The sequence below is a fragment of the Centruroides sculpturatus genome, unplaced genomic scaffold (genome assembly GCF_000671375.1).
Source record: "Centruroides sculpturatus isolate CEXI.00-Female unplaced genomic scaffold, Cexi_2.0 scaffold121, whole genome shotgun sequence".
Classification (NCBI taxonomy): domain Eukaryota; kingdom Metazoa; phylum Arthropoda; class Arachnida; order Scorpiones; family Buthidae; genus Centruroides; species Centruroides sculpturatus.
Genome location: NW_019384708.1, coordinates 372,418 through 390,787, shown reverse-complemented (window position 1 = coordinate 390,787; position 18,370 = coordinate 372,418). Strand labels below are relative to the sequence as shown.

At 34.3% G+C, this 18,370-nt stretch overlaps 1 protein-coding gene across 1 annotated transcript; it reads right to left on the bottom strand.

Annotated features, from left to right (window-relative positions):
• Positions 1–5,630: 5,630 nt before the first annotated feature.
• Positions 5,631–18,370, bottom strand: LOC111627743 (60S ribosomal protein L23a-like). The gene is made up of 5 exons (XM_023371371.1): positions 18,234–18,370; positions 6,988–7,270; positions 6,745–6,921; positions 6,593–6,662; positions 5,631–5,692 (listed from the first exon to the last, which is right to left on the bottom strand). Exons 1-5 carry the CDS (start codon positions 18,262–18,264, stop codon positions 5,678–5,680), a joined length of 576 nt encoding a protein of 191 aa, XP_023227139.1. The 5' UTR covers positions 18,265–18,370; the 3' UTR covers positions 5,631–5,677.

The following is an 18,370-nucleotide window of genomic DNA, read 5'->3' as shown; positions in this document are numbered from 1 at the left end:
CTACGTAAAATATATTTAAGAGTTTACGACCACTGTGCCGGGTGAGACGTTGTTGAAACAAAAAAAGTTATGCATTCCATCACGTACATAAACAGTGTCGTAATTCGCCAAGTGCAAATCAGCAAATTCGTAAAATTTTTGTTTATTTTGAACAATCCGGATAATAGAGGTCCGGATAATGGAGGTTCTACTGTATAATTATTTTAAAAAAATTAAACAATGAAAATTATTTATTTTATTATATTTTTACTTCTATAAAAAATTAACGAAATATTTGTTTTGTAGATAGTTTTCTAAATATGTTATATGTTAGTATAAATGTCAGCAACATGCTGAAATCACCAAATCGCATGTTCAACCACAGTGTATCGTGTGTACCGCAAGTTTTGAGACATTTTGAATAATTCACTAAGGTGTTGAAGTGCCATTCAGCAACCTAGTAGCTATTTTTAAACTAATTTTTTGTTTAAAGTAAAATTCAATCATCATAGCAATGGCATAACAAGAGTTTATGTTGTCTGGGATCGTCCTTGCGTTTTCCGTCCTCCGCGATAAAAAAAAAATCATAAATATCAAAATTTAGATAAAAGTGATAAAGACGAAATTACGGAAATTTTCGATAATGAGCAATGTTTTCGTGGAAAAATAAAACTGTATCAGGAATCTTGTATCCTTCTCATAGAAGTCTCAGAAAATACAGGGTTCATGTTCTTGCCATTCAATTTCTAATCACGGGTTGTCTCATGTAGTGGTGTCTCACAGGCGGCAACCATATGCACCATTTCAGTAGATCGAATTGAATTGGTCTCAGTTGAACGGAATGTTTGAGCTACTGTTTGAGAAAATTCTGGGGACATGGACTGCGTTAAGATGAGGCGAGGTGGGCGCAAGCCTATCCTAAAATCTTTTCCTCCATCCAGTGGCGTAGCGTAGTGGGTGCGGCAAAATTTCACAATAAATAATATCTTGTAAAAGTTTGAACCATTTCCATTTTATCCCATATTTTCGTCCCACCTACGATTCGGACCGACTGAAATGAGCACGGAATCCGGGAATTGACTCGCCGTCCGGGGATGCATTGCGCGACCTGTCGACCTTTCATGTTTTTTTTTTTTTTTGCTTGTACGATTCATTTGTATTCATATATACCTCCGATATCCAATGGAGCTATTTTAAACAGGTGGCTACACTGGCAAGGAAATTTTCATTACTTGTTCTGATACGAAACTGAATTTTAGTCTTTTAAATTGAGATACCTAAATAACAGGATGGCGAAATTTACCTCCACTCCGCCCCGGGTGGCTGACACCCACGCTACTCCGCTGCGTCCATCCTTCTGCCCAACTTGGAATTTCTTAATTTATTCAATTTAAAGAAACCTTATGAGATTCTTTAAATATGAATTGATTGTTCGCCTTGAGATTAGATTACATATTCTCACTAAACTTTCTCCGCTTATTTGTCTTACTGAAAATCGATCGCTAAATTTTAAAAATTAGCTTGTCTGATGATAAAATATGCAGATAACACCCCCATTAAAATAATTTTTTGTCCAAACTCTTTCTTCCCGGAATGAAAATCCTAGAGCCGTTACTGACTGGAATTTTGTTGATATTGTAATATTCGTTGACACAGTTTCGATTTTACACGTAGCCTACAAGGCAGGGGTGGCCAACAATTTTTGCCCCCGGGCCGAATTGGAAAGAAAACTTTTTCCACGGGCCGAACCAGAGGCTGTAATAGGAAGATTTTGAGATGGTGCGAGATCTCACTGTTTTATGTATCTATTTTGTATTTTATTTCTAAATAAATGCGTTGCAGGCGCCATGAGCTCCCACCTTTTCCTGCCCCAATTTCATCCCCTACTCTTTGCAACTCTTCTCCTACCTTCTGTTCTTTCCTACCTTCTTGGTTATACCTACGAGTGATACCAGAAGACCCCCCTCTTTCAATTTTAGCCTGTGGTGTCACCCCGTAGAGACTAAATTAGAGATTACAGATACATTTTTCACATTATCATATTTTATCAACATTCTACGCTGTACTTACGAGATTTGTAATGGAGGGTTAACTCTAAACGCACGAGTTGACTTTTTTTTTGTTAGGCGTCAGAAGTTTTCATCGAGCTATTCGGACTTGAGTAGCTAATATTGAAAGATTGATCGCGGGCCACATAAATTCATTAGACGGGCCGGATCCGGCCCGTATGTTGGCCATGCCTGCTATAAGGTATAGTCATGTTATAAAAAGGTAGCAACTATAACTAAAATGTCACATTATGCTTTGATTTCAGTTTATGAAAAGATTTAAAGTAAAATGGCTTCTTATATCTATAGCGTTAAACTTTGTGGCAAATTCTGTAAACCTTCAATAATGAAAATTTGTCCCTAAGTAAAGAATATTTAACTTTCTTTTCATTCCGGTCTAATTAAATCAAAATTGGCCCAGATTATTTTAAAATTCTTATCTCTTTTAATAATTTGTATTTACATTTGTAAACAGATACCGCAACTTGTTCATATGCTTTTTCAAAAACTTTAATTTTCATAGTTTAGTAAATAATATAAATTTTCTGGAAAAAAACGAGTTGTATAAAACCGGGAATTTTTAAGTAGTCAATTAGTCAAATTTTTATTGCGATCTCAAATGAGCTTTTGTCACAAACCATGGTTGAATGCGAACTACGGATCTATCTGAAAATTGTTCTGTACACGCTAAGTCGCAAGGTCCCGCTAAAACCGGTCAAAAATAACGTGTGGTTATGACGTCGTGATTGGCCTGCTGGAAAAATTGGCTTGAGTAGTTTTTTTTAAACTCCGCTCCGTGGGTAACAAGAGTAGGTTACCAGATATTCCGGTTTTCCGACTGTCATCTAGCGACGGGAGAACTTAATTCTAAAAACTGTTTCTACAGTATCTTTTTTCACATTTAAAATGTATTTCTGTCACTAGCAAATTAAAAATACACATCTTTTGATATACTGGAATTAAAGCGTCCCAGTAACTTTCGGGAAGTAGGCTACTCACTTGTACAAAGTATCTGGCAACCCTAACCAAGAACCTTTGTATCGAACACATTATTTGTTCGCTTAAGCCCACAATTGGGCTGATCCAAATGAAGGACATATTAGGGATCGAACATCCCAAACAAATTCCTGGAGATTTTCACCCGTTCGGATTCGATTCTGGGTCCCCAGAGCGGTAGCTTACATATCTCTCGACCATCCGGCCCTAAGACCATGTAATGTGTGCATGACGTAGACAAAATGGCAGATTCCGTCAATTGGCGACTGGATAGCCTAGTGGTTAAGGTTAAGAAAGTTCTGTTGCGAGGCTCCCATCTGAAAGCGAGAAATGCCATTGCAGGTGTTCGTACTCGTCTTATAATTAGGGTGGCCAGACGTTCGGCTTTTCGCCGGATTGTCAGGCATTTGATTACTCTGTCCTCCATCACCTCGCGCCGGACATCGATTTGTCCTTTTTGGAGTGTGATGAAAAATGTGTACAAAAATAGTTCAGTTATCACTTCGAATGAATTGTGGAAGCTGATTAACGTTTCCAAATTGCCCACACCACTTAGGCCATTTTCTTCGTTAAAAGACCAAAGAATTTCACAGGCGTTTAAAATGGTCACAAATGTTTATTGGACGAGGGCATGGCAGGGATGAAAGGTCTAACCAATCATCTTCGGACTTCGGCCGAATTCTTTTAACTGGACGGAAGTTGCATGTGCAGCTGGCGAGGTAGAAGAGGTTGGAGTTAAAATTTGGAAGCAGACAGTTGCTGACCCCTAGAAAAGCCGTTTTCTTTGCAAGTTGCTTCGACCGAGTGCCGACGCCCGCGTCTTTCTCAGCTCGCTTGAAGGTCTTATACGCATCGCCAAATTTATTTTTCCGTTTTTTATTTACACATGTATAAAAAACGGAAAGCACGGGTAAACAGGGTGTGCGGGGGTTACCCCAAACAGTCTTTCTTCTTAGGCATTGTGTAAAGGCCATCCTATTTATAATCAGACTATTATTCAGACAAACCACCAGGAATGGCAGTCTGAGATGCTTATGGAGCCTGTCTACCCTCCACCTATGTCCTCACGGATTCACTGCTGCCAACTCTTAATGGGTAACAAGGATGGTAAACATACAACAGCAAGCAAAAAGGCAAAATGGATGTGGCAATAGCAAAGGCAGTGGATAAGGCCTATGAGGAACTGGTAAGAAAGGATGGGGATAAGCAACTGATAAGAATTGCAAAAGCAAAGGACAAGGCATCAAAGCATTTCACATCAATAAAACAGATAAAAGACGAGAATGGTAGTATTACAAGACTGAGATGATAAAGGAAAGATGGAATTATTTTAGGAAGCTAGTAAATGAAGGAGTAGCAACAGGTGTATGCAAGGTGGAAAGGGCACTTAGAAAAATGAAAGGGAAAGCAACAGGAGCTGATCAGATCCCAGCTGAGGCATGGAGAAATTTGGGTGAAGGTGTTGATTATATTTGATCTTATGAAAAAGCTACGGAAACAAGAAAGGATACTGGGTTGGGCAGAGGTAAAATATTTTGGTGCCACTTTATAAAGGAAAAGATGTGCAAGAATGTGAAAATTAAATTGATATCACACTCAAATGAAGATCAGGGAGAAATTTGTGGAAGGAAGGTTAAGACAAGAGACAGCTATAGGTGAGGAACAATAGATTTTTGCTCTAAAGCTGCTGATGAAAAGGTAGATATATGCAGGTAGAACCGCACATGGTATTCACAGACCTGGAGAAAGCATACAACAGGGTGGCTAGAGAGAAGATATGATGTACGAGGGTAAAGGGAATACCAGAAAATAATGTAAGACTTGTAAAGGAAATGTATACAGGAGTAACGACTCAAGTAAAGCAGTGTAGGTATAACAGAGAGATTCACTGTGAGAGTTGGACTGTAACAGGGCTCAGCCCATTAATTCGTTGATGGATGTATTGGTTGAAAGAGGTGAAAAGCAAGAGGCACCATAAGTATGCTATTAGCAAATGACATTGTGCTGTGAAAAATATCATAAGGTACAGAAGAAGTTGGAGGAATGGAGAAAAGTGTTGGAAGAAGCATGATCAGCAGAGCAAAAACAGTATATATGGTATCTGGTAGAAGGGATGAGTTATATATAAGGTAAAAAGTTAATAAGTTTCCAAATTTAAGTCTCTTGGATCATATGTAGCAAGTGATGGAGGAATGAGTGCAGAAATTTGGTGAAGAGTGTTGAGTGGTGGCTGAACTGGAGAAAGATGAGTGTGGTAGTGATAAGACTACCACGCTCATCTTTAATAAGTGAAGAACTCATTGTACCAATTGGAGATTTTTTCTCACTTATTATATGGACAAGATTTTTAGAATTACATAAGATACTCATGTAATTCTAAAAATCTTACAAAATGGTTGGGCTTTACTTTACTTTATACTTTACTATCATATTAAAAATTCGTATTAGAAAATAAAACCCAAACATGGATGCTTTTGGGTGCTTTCTAACAGAACAGTAGTATTGATGGCAAACAGACTAAATACTAAAAAAAAAAAATAAAGCTATCTTTCAACAAATACTTAAATGTGATTATGATAATGAACTTATATTAAAATAAAAATGAGATTGTCTTCCAAAATTTCTTTATTTTTCAAATCTTACAATTTTCACATTTAGATGATACCAATCTGAAAAATAAAAAGCTAAATTAGATGTGCAAAGAACAACAAACTCAAGCCTTCATAACTATACAAGCATTTATAAATATAAAAAAAATTACAATTTTGCCAGATAAAACTGAAACTTATATTAATAACAGTATTATAGCTAATTATTGTAATTATTATAAAATATTTCAAATAGTATTATTCAATATAATACTATTTGAATTTGTTCTGCTACCTTGTAAACTAGAAGTAAATCAAAATGCAACTAGCAGAAATTATTTCATTTTCTCAAAAATATTTACAAGACAATTTTCCATCCAAAACTAGAAAATTGTATTACTTATTTAAAAAATTCTTGATAATTGTAATGCACAGTTCATTAGAATTTATGTATCCAATGTAAAATAAAAATGAAGATTCACTAATGAAACAACAAAATAAAAACTTTTTGAAATTTATTATGGTTTCTCTTCATAAACTCATTTTAAACCTGTACTTTATGAATTAGTATAATTAATCTCAACTTTCTTTCAAACTATGATAACTATCAGATATAATTCCAAAACAATATAATATACATTCATAATTTTCCTGTGTTGTTTGTAATTATGGCAATCTTAAGTTAAAAATACATATTTCCCTGAACACTTATTCCTATTAGCTACTTCATTAAGTGGCTAACTCAACTTCAAAAACTGACCTAATCAATAAATAAATTCAAACAGTCATTTTATTAAACATTATTTCACTGCAAATCAAGAACGTATATTATAAATCAATCTAATTAGATTCTCAATTTGTAGGTAAACAATTTCAAGTGGAATTTAAAATCCTTCAGTTACCATAAAAAATGGAAATACAAACATTAACTACATTCTAGAATGATTTTGATTAATATTAAAATTTTTAAGCATTTCTAACCTTGTTTGCAACATCTAAAGCATCATAATCTGGTGCTAATCGTACATAAGCTTTCTTCTGTCCATCAGGTCTGAAGATGGAAATTGTTAAACAAAAATAATTAAGAATCAAAAAATAAACATTTTTTGTACATATGTATTAAGATTACATACCTAATAAGTGTATTTACTTTCTGGACATCAATGTCATATAATTTTTTGACAGCAGTTTTAATCTGAGGTTTATTTGCTTTCAAGTGAACAATAAACACTAAAGTATTGTTATCTTCAATCTTCTTCATTGCAGATTCTGTAGTCAAAGGATGCTTAATGATGGAGTACTGATCCAATCTGAAATCAGTTTATTAGTAATTTCGTATGCTTTTGAATTTATTTTAAAAAATATATAATTCAAACCTTGGTCTATGAGGAACACTCTTTCGGGGATATTTTGGATGTCTGGGCAATTTTAGTGTGTGAGGACGACGAAAACGGACAGAAGTCCTGATCTTCCTCCTGCGTGTTCCATGTACTCCCTTCACTATTTTTTTTTTGGCTGACAATGCTTTAGTTTTAGCCTTTGAAACAGGTAGAGAATCCTTTTTAGGCTTTATCTTGTCAGTCTTTTCCTTTGAAGGTGACTTTGGAGCAACCTTCTTCTCTGGTTGCTTTACCTCTGCTGACTTCGCAGGTGTTTTAGCTATAAAAAGAAACCTTGTTAAATAACTACTTTACTATTATAATTGTATTTAAGTTATATAATGCTTACTAATAATAATAAATACTAAAAAGTAACCTTTCTTGAAATTGTTCATTCTGTCATTTAAAAAAATAATCTCTTCCCAGAAAATATGCTTTGATCTTTCAACAGTGGAATAGTCAGGTATGGTGCTATCCCAAAGTAGTGGAGAATAAACGTGGGAAATTTTTACAGTATTTTTTCACGTGTTTTTTCTCATTACCATTTCGGAAAAAGATTTTGTAAACAGTTATGTCTAGTAAAGAATAGTCTTTTTTTGTTTTTACATAATTCATTTTTTATGTGAATTTTTTTTCGCTGTAGTTTTTGGTGATACCCCAAAAGAATTTAATGGATATATCCATCCTTCACCACTGCCACATGATCACCCTAGACCAGGGGTCGGCAACCTGCGGCTTGCAAGCCACATGCGGCTCTTTGGATGTGAAGCTGTGGCTCTTTAGTTCCATATGCAAATATTATTTATTTTATCAAAAAAAAAAAAAAACATTTAAAAATCGTTCTGAATCGATTAACGAGGATTCGGCACCGATTCTATCTCAGCCACTTGTACTCGCTTTTCACCGCACCCCTCCCTCGTGACATGCGGCGTCATTGTCGTCAGTCCGTTGGAAGCTCTCGAATGACGCCGTCGTCGGATGTTTCTATTATCTAATTTGTTGTGAAAAACACTACTTATATATGAATAGATATTTTTTCTTATGAATAAACAGATTAGTTTTTTTTATCAAAAGACTTTATTTATGCGAGTACTATTTATTGCTGGCAAGAAAAAATTTTGTGGCTCTTTAAAAACTTTGAAATTTTGTAAATTGTAATTTTGGCTCTTCCGACTCAAAAGGTTACCGACCCCTGCCCTAGACATATATATCCATCCTTCACTGCTGAATGGTTAATGAAAGATATGTATTATAATTTCATGTGGCTAATCCAAGGATTATCACATTTAAAAGCCAAGCTTGCTTTTAAACACTATCTGACAATTTAAACTTGCAGTTATTAAACTCATCATATCTACACAATTACAAACAAGTCACCAAGTGTCTTTAGAAAACGTGAAAAATCCCAGGGCCGTGGAGTGGGAGTCGGAGAGTTTTGGTGTTTTAGCAGGAGTCGGAGTCATAAAAAAATCCGCTGACTCGACTCCTTTTTACTTACCAACTTGTTATGTATATAAAACGAAAAAGTATTGGAATTGTGCCAAATTTGACCCTCAAAGTTTTTTTTTTTTTTACAAAGCTATATGTTTGGAGACCTCCCGAACCCCTCAAAATAGTCAATAAAAGGAAAAATTGTGTGTGTGTTGGCATCTAATTTGTTTAATTTCTTTATTTTCTTTTCTGAGATATTAAACAATATCTCAAAATAGGTAAAGTTTAAGAAACAAAATGTGGCACTGTAGCTTGCGTATAAAGGGGCATTAATACTATTAAATTTTGGTTCTTAATTAAAAGTCGACAGGGTGAAGACATAAAAGTGGTCATGTGTCATATCTCTTAATGAATATTTTACTCATTATTAGTGTTCAAAATTTAAAAAATAAAAAGTAAAACTCGTCTCTACCCTTAAAGTAAACTTTTTTGTCATTTTATAATAGTACAGTAAAACTATTAAGATGTTCTCGCCTAAGATGTTAGAATGTGTATGGGGACATGATTTAATTCAACTACTTTGACGCTTAATAACTAACTTCTATGTTAAACCATCTGATTCCGATTCTGACCACAGAAATTATTAGGCTTCAAACAGGGTGAACAAAATCATGCCCCCCCCACACAGTCTAACATCCACACATATAGAAAAAAACCTTGAATCTTTTGCTTAATTAACTTGAAATTTCAAGGTGTTATGAGTCCAAAAATGTAAAAATTTGGGAGGGGTCATTTTTTGACCGAGTGTTACACTTTTCCTCTGTTATATATAACAGCCAGAAAAGTAAAAANCTAACATCCACACATATAGAAAAAAACCTTGAATCTTTTGCTTAATTAACTTGAAATTTCAAGGTGTTCTGAGTCCAAAAATGTAAAAATTTGGGAGGGGTCATTTTTTGACCGAGTGTTACACTTTTCCTCTGTTATATATAACAGCCGGAAAAGTAAAAATTATCGAATACATATTTATATATTGACTGTGTCATTACTTAGAGAAGTCTTTTAGCTTTCGAATAAAAAGTTTCTACATTCTATCTTTATTAGAACTCTATTTATTGAATCTTTTATTCTGAGGTCATGTAATGACATCAGAATTTTCGGGTCTCTTTCGGTAACAAGTCCACCCCTAGTCAGAGTCGGACGGTAAGGAAAAGTCGGAGTCGAAGTCGGTAGATTTTTACGCGACTCCACAGCCCTGAAAAATCCTTCTGTTTGCTACACACATTCACCTAACCATTGTGATTTTTCAGGAAACTAACTTACTAANTGATATGAGTCCAAAAATGTAAAAATTTGGGAGGGGTCATTTTTTGACCGAGTGTTACACTTTTCCTCTGTTATATATAACAGCCAGAAAAGTAAAAATTATCGAATACATATTTATATATTGACTGTGTCATTACTTAGAGGAGTCTTTTAGCTTTCGAATAAAAAGTTTCTACATTCTATCTTTATTAAAACTCTATTTATTGAATCTTTTATTCTGAGGTCATGTAATGACATCAGAATTTTCGGGTCTCTTTCGGTAACAAGTCCACCCCTAGTCAGAGTTGGTAGATTTTTACGCGACTCCACAGCCCTGAAAAATCCTTCTGTTTGCTACACACATTCACCTAACCATTGTGATTTTTCAGGAAACTAACTTACTANCTTTCGGTAACAAGTCCACCCCTAGTCAGAGTCGGACGGTAAGGAAAAGTCGGAGTCGAAGTCGGTAGATTTTTACGCGACTCCACAGCCCTGAAAAATCCTTCTGTTTGCTACACACATTCACCTAACCATTGTGATTTTTCAGGAAACTAACTTACTAAAGACAAATAGAGGGTGATTCAAATTAAAGTTACCTTATTCCAGCATTTCTCAACCTTTTTAAACCCGAAGGATCAGTAAATGTTTGAAAAATTTTTGCTGACCACTAAATTATGCAGGTCTCATTTTTTTAAACCTATGCAAATATCAATATTTGGGACACAGCTGTGCCATTTATAACATAATGAATTAAATTGGAAGTAAACTATTAAAAGTACATCATCATTAAACAAAGTTTTAATCTTTATTAATTTAAGTCTGCTTGCAGAACACAGATTGAGAAACAATGCCTTCTGCAGAGGGAACCAATGGACAGAACTTTGTTAAATTTGCTTTGCACATGTTTTAGATCACAGGGAAGAGCTTTATGAATAAACAGTATCCCCAGTGTGAATTATGTGGAGTCAATGGCCAGTAGAAAAATTCACAAACATCTTGTATTGTAAATTACAACAAAATTCCTCCTAAGTTGCAGATGAGTCTTGTATTTACTATGTGCATTTACATTATAATATAGTAAAAAGTTTCACAAATATTACAATATTTAATATCAGTCATAAGCAATGTACTGGGAAAGGTGATGTCTGAGTATTTGGCTTTATTGATAGATAATTGAGTTGATCATTTTTCCTAATATTCTTATGTATTTCTCAATTAAAACTTTTAAGTTGTTAGGCAACGCTGAAAAAATGAATAGAATTCCACACAGTGAAATTAGAACTGTCTTTAAGTAATGATGTATGAAAAATTCTCATTCATTATGATTCAATGTTACATTAAAAAAAAAGGGGAGGAGGATATTATATTCCTCCTGTTAATGTTGTAGTTTATGTTTGTGAAAAAAAAAAAAAAAGTATTTTTAATAGAAAAAGTACTAAAAAGGTATTTTTAGTAATATTTAGGTGGTTTATCAATTATTGGGTCCTTTTAAAATTGTCACTTTCCTTTCTAATTTACTAGTCTGTATATTTTTTGAATGATACTATCTTTGAAAATTGGTGTTCTTTCTTTGTCCTTATGTATGCAGTCGCTTACTATTTCTCGTGTGAGCCAACTGAAAAGTACTCACATGACATCAAACTCACTATTATGGACTGTCCATAAATTACATCTGCATTTTCCTTGAAATTTTTACTCTCTCTCCCCATCTTGTCCTAGTTTTTGTAACACCCTTCCCTCTTCAGACATCCAAAGAAAAGTCAATTCCACCTTAAACCTGTATCACTTTATACAATAAGCAGAAATAAGTCACACAAGAAACATTCTGAAATAAATGCATAAACTGTATAAAATTTAATGAAATAAACATCCACATCTTGAATTGCCATCCTAGGACCTGGATGCAAATTTGTAAAAGAAAAGAATTGTCTCATGGTACCAGAAACAAGCAGATGCAAATCAAATACATGGAGCTGGAAAATATTTGCTATATTGATGATTTTTGCATAAAATGACAAATTTTGAATGAACTCATTGATTGTATTTTAATTGAATAAAATCGTTGATTTTGACGAGTTCCTGCTAGTACATGGTGAATTTACAAAATAAGACAAAATATTAGTTTAACTTAGTGATGAATAAACAAGTAAAACAGCAAAACCATATTTGGGACAAGACTATGTCTTGGAGACTCACTACTAAGCAGAGTCACTTTGACGCTCAAGGTGGATCTTGGGGCGCGTTCGTTAATAGCAGTCACTCTGCGTCTCCGCTACTACGGGAGTGCGTTGCTGTTTGTAGGCATTTAGGAACGACGGTGAAAGAAAGAAAGATGGCGGCGCCCGCACTATCGATAGTATCATGATGGAAGAATCTATAATTCTAATATATGAGCTTTTAAAGACAAAAGAAGAGTCCCAATTGTAAAATTTAACCATAAAATGGATTATTTGTTAAGAGCATTCAAAATAGCTACGGAAAAAATTTGAAAAGACACTTACATCACCGTGTGCACTAACTTGCGCTTTCACAACTTCTAAATTTTCATTCCTAAAACCATGTAATGGGCCCCGAAACGAAACTATCTGAGCCATAGAGGATGCCATGTTGCTTTCCACTGCAAACTACTGCTACAAGTGGCCGTTTTTGCCATTCGACGGCGCGCACTCCGACCGGAATTTAGGAACGCGTTCCGCAGGAACTTTTAAATGGATGTCGTTCGCATGGAGTTACGCGGAGGAATAAAAGAACGCACTCATGTTCTCATTCTCCAATCTTCTTCGGTATTGTTGCTTTTGGGCACGATCATTCAAACTTTGCTGGCCACAACCACGAGGTCGTCCACGATGCATTTTCAATGAAATTAACCCATCCAATTTCAAAATTTCTCTCCGTTGCATGTCGGCCCAGGTTGAATTTTTGTTGATGCATAATGAAAATTTCCCGTTTTTGAAAAAATAATTGTGCTTATTATATCATCCGAAATTTTTTTATTTTGCACAAACAATATACAGTTTAACCCAATCATAATGTTATATTAGGGTTGTCGTTAGATCCAATAACGTCAAATTTTTATCGGTTTCACGATTTTACTATACTAGATAATGTTAAAAAACCTACTTGTAACAACATAAAACCCTGTTTTAATGTCATATTTGTAGCACTTCCAAATTTACAAAATTAGATTACAAATTTTATTTAACAAAGAAAATACTACAAGTTCAGTCCTAGGGTCAGAGTCCACTTTCTAGAACGACTTCAGTAGCTAGAAAATATAGTGTTGGAATCAAGCTTATTTTCTTATTGGAGGTTACTGCAAGAGGCACTCCTGTCAATCATTGTGCTACACTGGCTATATCATCCTATGTTTATATTGGTTTTAAGTGGTATTTTTAAGCAGAGTAATGTGCTGTAGCTAAGTAAAAGAATTTAGATCAATAATAAATCATATCACAAGCAATCAATTATTATGTAGTATTATTTTATTAACATTTATACATGAAGGAATTCGATTAATTAATGCTAATTAAGATTCTTTTTAAAACAAATAGCCTAAAAAGTATTGTCTATTTTTACATTACAACTGTTGAGTACTGTACAAGTATTATTTAGAGTACAAGAGTAATCTACTCTTGTTATTATTAATAATGTTTATTCATATTTACTAAAAACTACAAAATTTTTCATATTTTTAAAGCCCAAAAAAAAAAAAAAAATGTTTGATTCTAGTTCTGTCTCTGTTGCAGCACCATTGCATATTTTCGACTTATCTGTATTTTCAATAATATCCTCAGCTTGCTGCAAAGAAATTGGTGAAATATTTTCAAATTGAACACCCTTGATATATACTTTACATGAAAATACATCTTCATACTGGGCAAGTCACTAACTTTAGTGCATTTACACTAGCACCATTGTCTTCAAACTTTAGCTCATTTTCTGCATATACAATTAAATAAGATTCATTTTTTAAAGGGCACCTTATCCAGAAATCTGGCACTTTTAGCTTTTCAAAATCTTTAAGCTGAAGGGATGAAGATGAGGACAATTCTGGCTCAATATCTAATTCCTCTGAAGAGAGAAGAGGAGGGTTGACCGCATTCTTCTTGTTTGTGCTATTAATTAAATTTCTGTTTGATCTTTTCCTTGGCAGTGCAACATTACTATAATGCTTTGGGTAACCTTCAAACTTTTAAGAACTGCATCTACAGACAGTATTGGAACATCACGGGAGATAACTTCACCATTCACTTGTTTCCAATTTCTGATTACAAAATGCTCTTCAAAGTGTAATTCACAAACCCTATGCCAAGGACAATGTCATGCAATGATGCAGAGAGGTGGCCGCATCAGATAGCACCGTAAGGGGGTGGCATAAAAAACATTTAAGGGGCAGAATTTCAAAGACTTGCATCATACTGAGAAAAATCTACCGCACAATCCTGCCTATGTCTGGGCTCCAAAGTCATTGTTTCTTTTAGACGATTGTCATCTTTTGGCGCCAAGAAGAGAAACTTTTTTCTGTGCAGGGTCGATACCGTTTTACACAAAGGAACAAAACACGTACCTGATTTTGATTTTTGGGTTTTTGGTTCTTGTTCAGCCATTATTTGATTAACATTTCCTATGGATTTATTTACTTTACAAACACAAATTTAACCACTTTCAATATTGTTGTATGAAAGGATATTATGTAGCCATAGCAAAAGTCGCACTATGATTGACATCAGCTCCACCTTTTCTGTGATGTCACTAAGAATGTATGAACCCAACTGTTATAATGGAGGAATATAAGAGCTTTTCACACTATATTTTCTAGCCACTGTAGTTTGCCTGTTTCTAGAGAGTCACCATTTTGTATTTTATTTTGACTTGGTTCTCAGTCCCAACTACTACCTACAAGTCTGGTTATTTTTTTATGTGCACATGATTTGGGCACCTAATACTCTGTGCCAAATTGCAACTCCTAACATGTACTCCTTCATACCTCAAAGCTGGTAACACAGCAGGCAGTACAATTTTATAAACAAGACAGTCTTGTTAATAATAGACTTGTATAATTTTTGAAAATATTACCATATAAATACAAAATTATTGGCTTANATTTTAATTGAATAAAATCGTTGATTTTGACGAGTTCCTGCTAGTACATGGTGAATTTACAAAATAAGACAAAATATTAGTTTAACTTAGTGATGAATAAACAAGTAAAACAGCAAAACCATATTTGGGACAAGACTATGTCTTGGAGACTCACTACTAAGCAGAGTCACTTTGACGCTCAAGGTGGATCTTGGGGCGCGTTCGTTAATAGCAGTCACTCTGCGTCTCCGCTACTACGGGAGTGCGTTGCTGTTTGTAGGCATTTAGGAACGACGGTGAAAGAAAGAAAGATGGCGGCGCCCGCACTATCGATAGTATCATGATGGAAGAATCTATAATTCTAATATATGAGCTTTTAAAGACAAAAGAAGAGTCCCAATTGTAAAATTTAACCATAAAATGGATTATTTGTTAAGAGCATTCAAAATAGCTACGGAAAAAATTTGAAAAGACACTTACATCACCGTGTGCACTAACTTGCGCTTTCACAACTTCTAAATTTTCATTCCTAAAACCATGTAATGGGCCCCGAAACGAAACTATCTGAGCCATAGAGGATGCCATGTTGCTTTCCACTGCAAACTACTGCTACAAGTGGCCGTTTTTGCCATTCGACGGCGCGCACTCCGACCGGAATTTAGGAACGCGTTCCGCAGGAACTTTTAAATGGATGTCGTTCGCATGGAGTTACGCGGAGGAATAAAAGAACGCACTCATGTTCTCATTCTCCAATCTTCTTCGGTATTGTTGCTTTTGGGCACGATCATTCAAACTTTGCTGGCCACAACCACGAGGTCGTCCACGATGCATTTTCAATGAAATTAACCCATCCAATTTCAAAATTTCTCTCCGTTGCATGTCGGCCCAGGTTGAATTTTTGTTGATGCATAATGAAAATTTCCCGTTTTTGAAAAAATAATTGTGCTTATTATATCATCCGAAATTTTTTTATTTTGCACAAACAATATACAGTTTAACCCAATCATAATGTTATATTAGGGTTGTCGTTAGATCCAATAACGTCAAATTTTTATCGGTTTCACGATTTTACTATACTAGATAATGTTAAAAAACCTACTTGTAACAACATAAAACCCTGTTTTAATGTCATATTTGTAGCACTTCCAAATTTACAAAATTAGATTACAAATTTTATTTAACAAAGAAAATACTACAAGTTCAGTCCTAGGGTCAGAGTCCACTTTCTAGAACGACTTCAGTAGCTAGAAAATATAGTGTTGGAATCAAGCTTATTTTCTTATTGGAGGTTACTGCAAGAGGCACTCCTGTCAATCATTGTGCTACACTGGCTATATCATCCTATGTTTATATTGGTTTTAAGTGGTATTTTTAAGCAGAGTAATGTGCTGTAGCTAAGTAAAAGAATTTAGATCAATAATAAATCATATCACAAGCAATCAATTATTATGTAGTATTATTTTATTAACATTTATACATGAAGGAATTCGATTAATTAATGCTAATTAAGATTCTTTTTAAAACAAATAGCCTAAAAAGTATTGTCTATTTTTACATTACAACTGTTGAGTACTGTACAAGTATTATTTAGAGTACAAGAGTAATCTACTCTTGTTATTATTAATAATGTTTATTCATATTTACTAAAAACTACAAAATTTTTCATATTTTTAAAGCCCAAAAAAAAAAAAAAAATGTTTGATTCTAGTTCTGTCTCTGTTGCAGCACCATTGCATATTTTCGACTTATCTGTATTTTCAATAATATCCTCAGCTTGCTGCAAAGAAATTGGTGAAATATTTTCAAATTGAACACCCTTGATATATACTTTACATGAAAATACATCTTCATACTGGGCAAGTCACTAACTTTAGTGCATTTACACTAGCACCATTGTCTTCAAACTTTAGCTCATTTTCTGCATATACAATTAAATAAGATTCATTTTTTAAAGGGCACCTTATCCAGAAATCTGGCACTTTTAGCTTTTCAAAATCTTTAAGCTGAAGGGATGAAGATGAGGACAATTCTGGCTCAATATCTAATTCCTCTGAAGAGAGAAGAGGAGGGTTGACCGCATTCTTCTTGTTTGTGCTATTAATTAAATTTCTGTTTGATCTTTTCCTTGGCAGTGCAACATTACTATAATGCTTTGGGTAACCTTCAAACTTTTAAGAACTGCATCTACAGACAGTATTGGAACATCACGGGAGATAACTTCACCATTCACTTGTTTCCAATTTCTGATTACAAAATGTTCTTCAAAGTGTAATTCACAAACCCTATGCCAAGGACAATGTCATGCAATGATGCAGAGAGGTGGCCACATCAGATAGCACCGTAAGGGGGTGGCATAAAAAACATTTAAGGGGCAGAATTTCAAAGACTTGCATCATACTGAGAAAAATCTACCGCACAATCCTGCCTATGTCTGGGCTCCAAAGTCATTGTTTCTTTTAGACGATTGTCATCTTTTGGCGCCAAGAAGAGAAACTTTTTTCTGTGCAGGGTCGATACCGTTTTACACAAAGGAACAAAACACGTACCTGATTTTGATTTTTGGGTGTTTGGTTCTTGTTCAGCCATTATTTGATTAACATTTCCTATGGATTTATTTACTTTACAAACACAAATTTAACCACTTTCAATATTGTTGTATGAAAGGATATTATGTAGCCATAGCAAAAGTCGCACTATGATTGACATCAGCTCCACCTTTTCTGTGATGTCACTAAGAATGTATGAACCCAACTGTTATAATGGAGGAATATAAGAGCTTTTCACACTATATTTTCTAGCCACTGTAGTTTGCCTGTTTCTAGAGAGTCACCATTTTGTATTTTATTTTGACTTGGTTCTCAGTCCCAACTACTACCTACAAGTCTGGTTATTTTTTTATGTGCACATGATTTGGGCACCTAATACTCTGTGCCAAATTGCAACTCCTAACATGTACTCCTTCATACCTCAAAGCTGGTAACACAGCAGGCAGTACAATTTTATAAACAAGACAGTCTTGTTAATAATAGACTTGTATAATTTTTGAAAATATTACCATATAAATACAAAATTATTGGCTTAGAATTCAAATTTAAATATAAAAAATGTGAGCAGAAAATTATCAGTTTTTAATTAATTGTAACAAAATTACTGTAGAAGTGTTAGAATTTTATATAAATCTAAATAAAAGAATGAATTAAAATGCTAAATATTCTAAATTAAAAAATTTAAATAATTTCAACGTAAATTTTATTCGTTAATTTAAAAATGAAAAGAATGGACAACGATACAGATGATATCCTAAACCTAACACGTGGGTCAAACAGAAATATCCGAATATATCTTGAATTCGAGTGTAGTATCAATTACATACGAAAATAAATTGAATAAATTATAATTTTATACAAATTATACCATACCGGATGATTTCTTAGTTGTTTTAGGTGGCATTTTTCAGCAAAATCAAAAGCTCTGAAACGACCAACTAACGCCACGAGACAAAATGGCCGAAACGTCTTGCTGCCAGATTACGCTCTAAATCTAGCAAATTATTTAC

Coding starts and splice junctions, on each gene's coding strand:
- LOC111627743 (XM_023371371.1), bottom strand. CDS start 18,264: ATGCCACCTAAAACAACTAAGAAATCATCCG. Junction 7,271..18,233: donor AACAACTAAGAAATCATCCG/GTATGGTATAAT, acceptor TTCTTTTTATAG/CTAAAACACCTGCGAAGTCA. Junction 6,922..6,987: donor AGTGTTCCTCATAGACCAAG/GTTTGAATTATA, acceptor AACTGATTTCAG/ATTGGATCAGTACTCCATCA.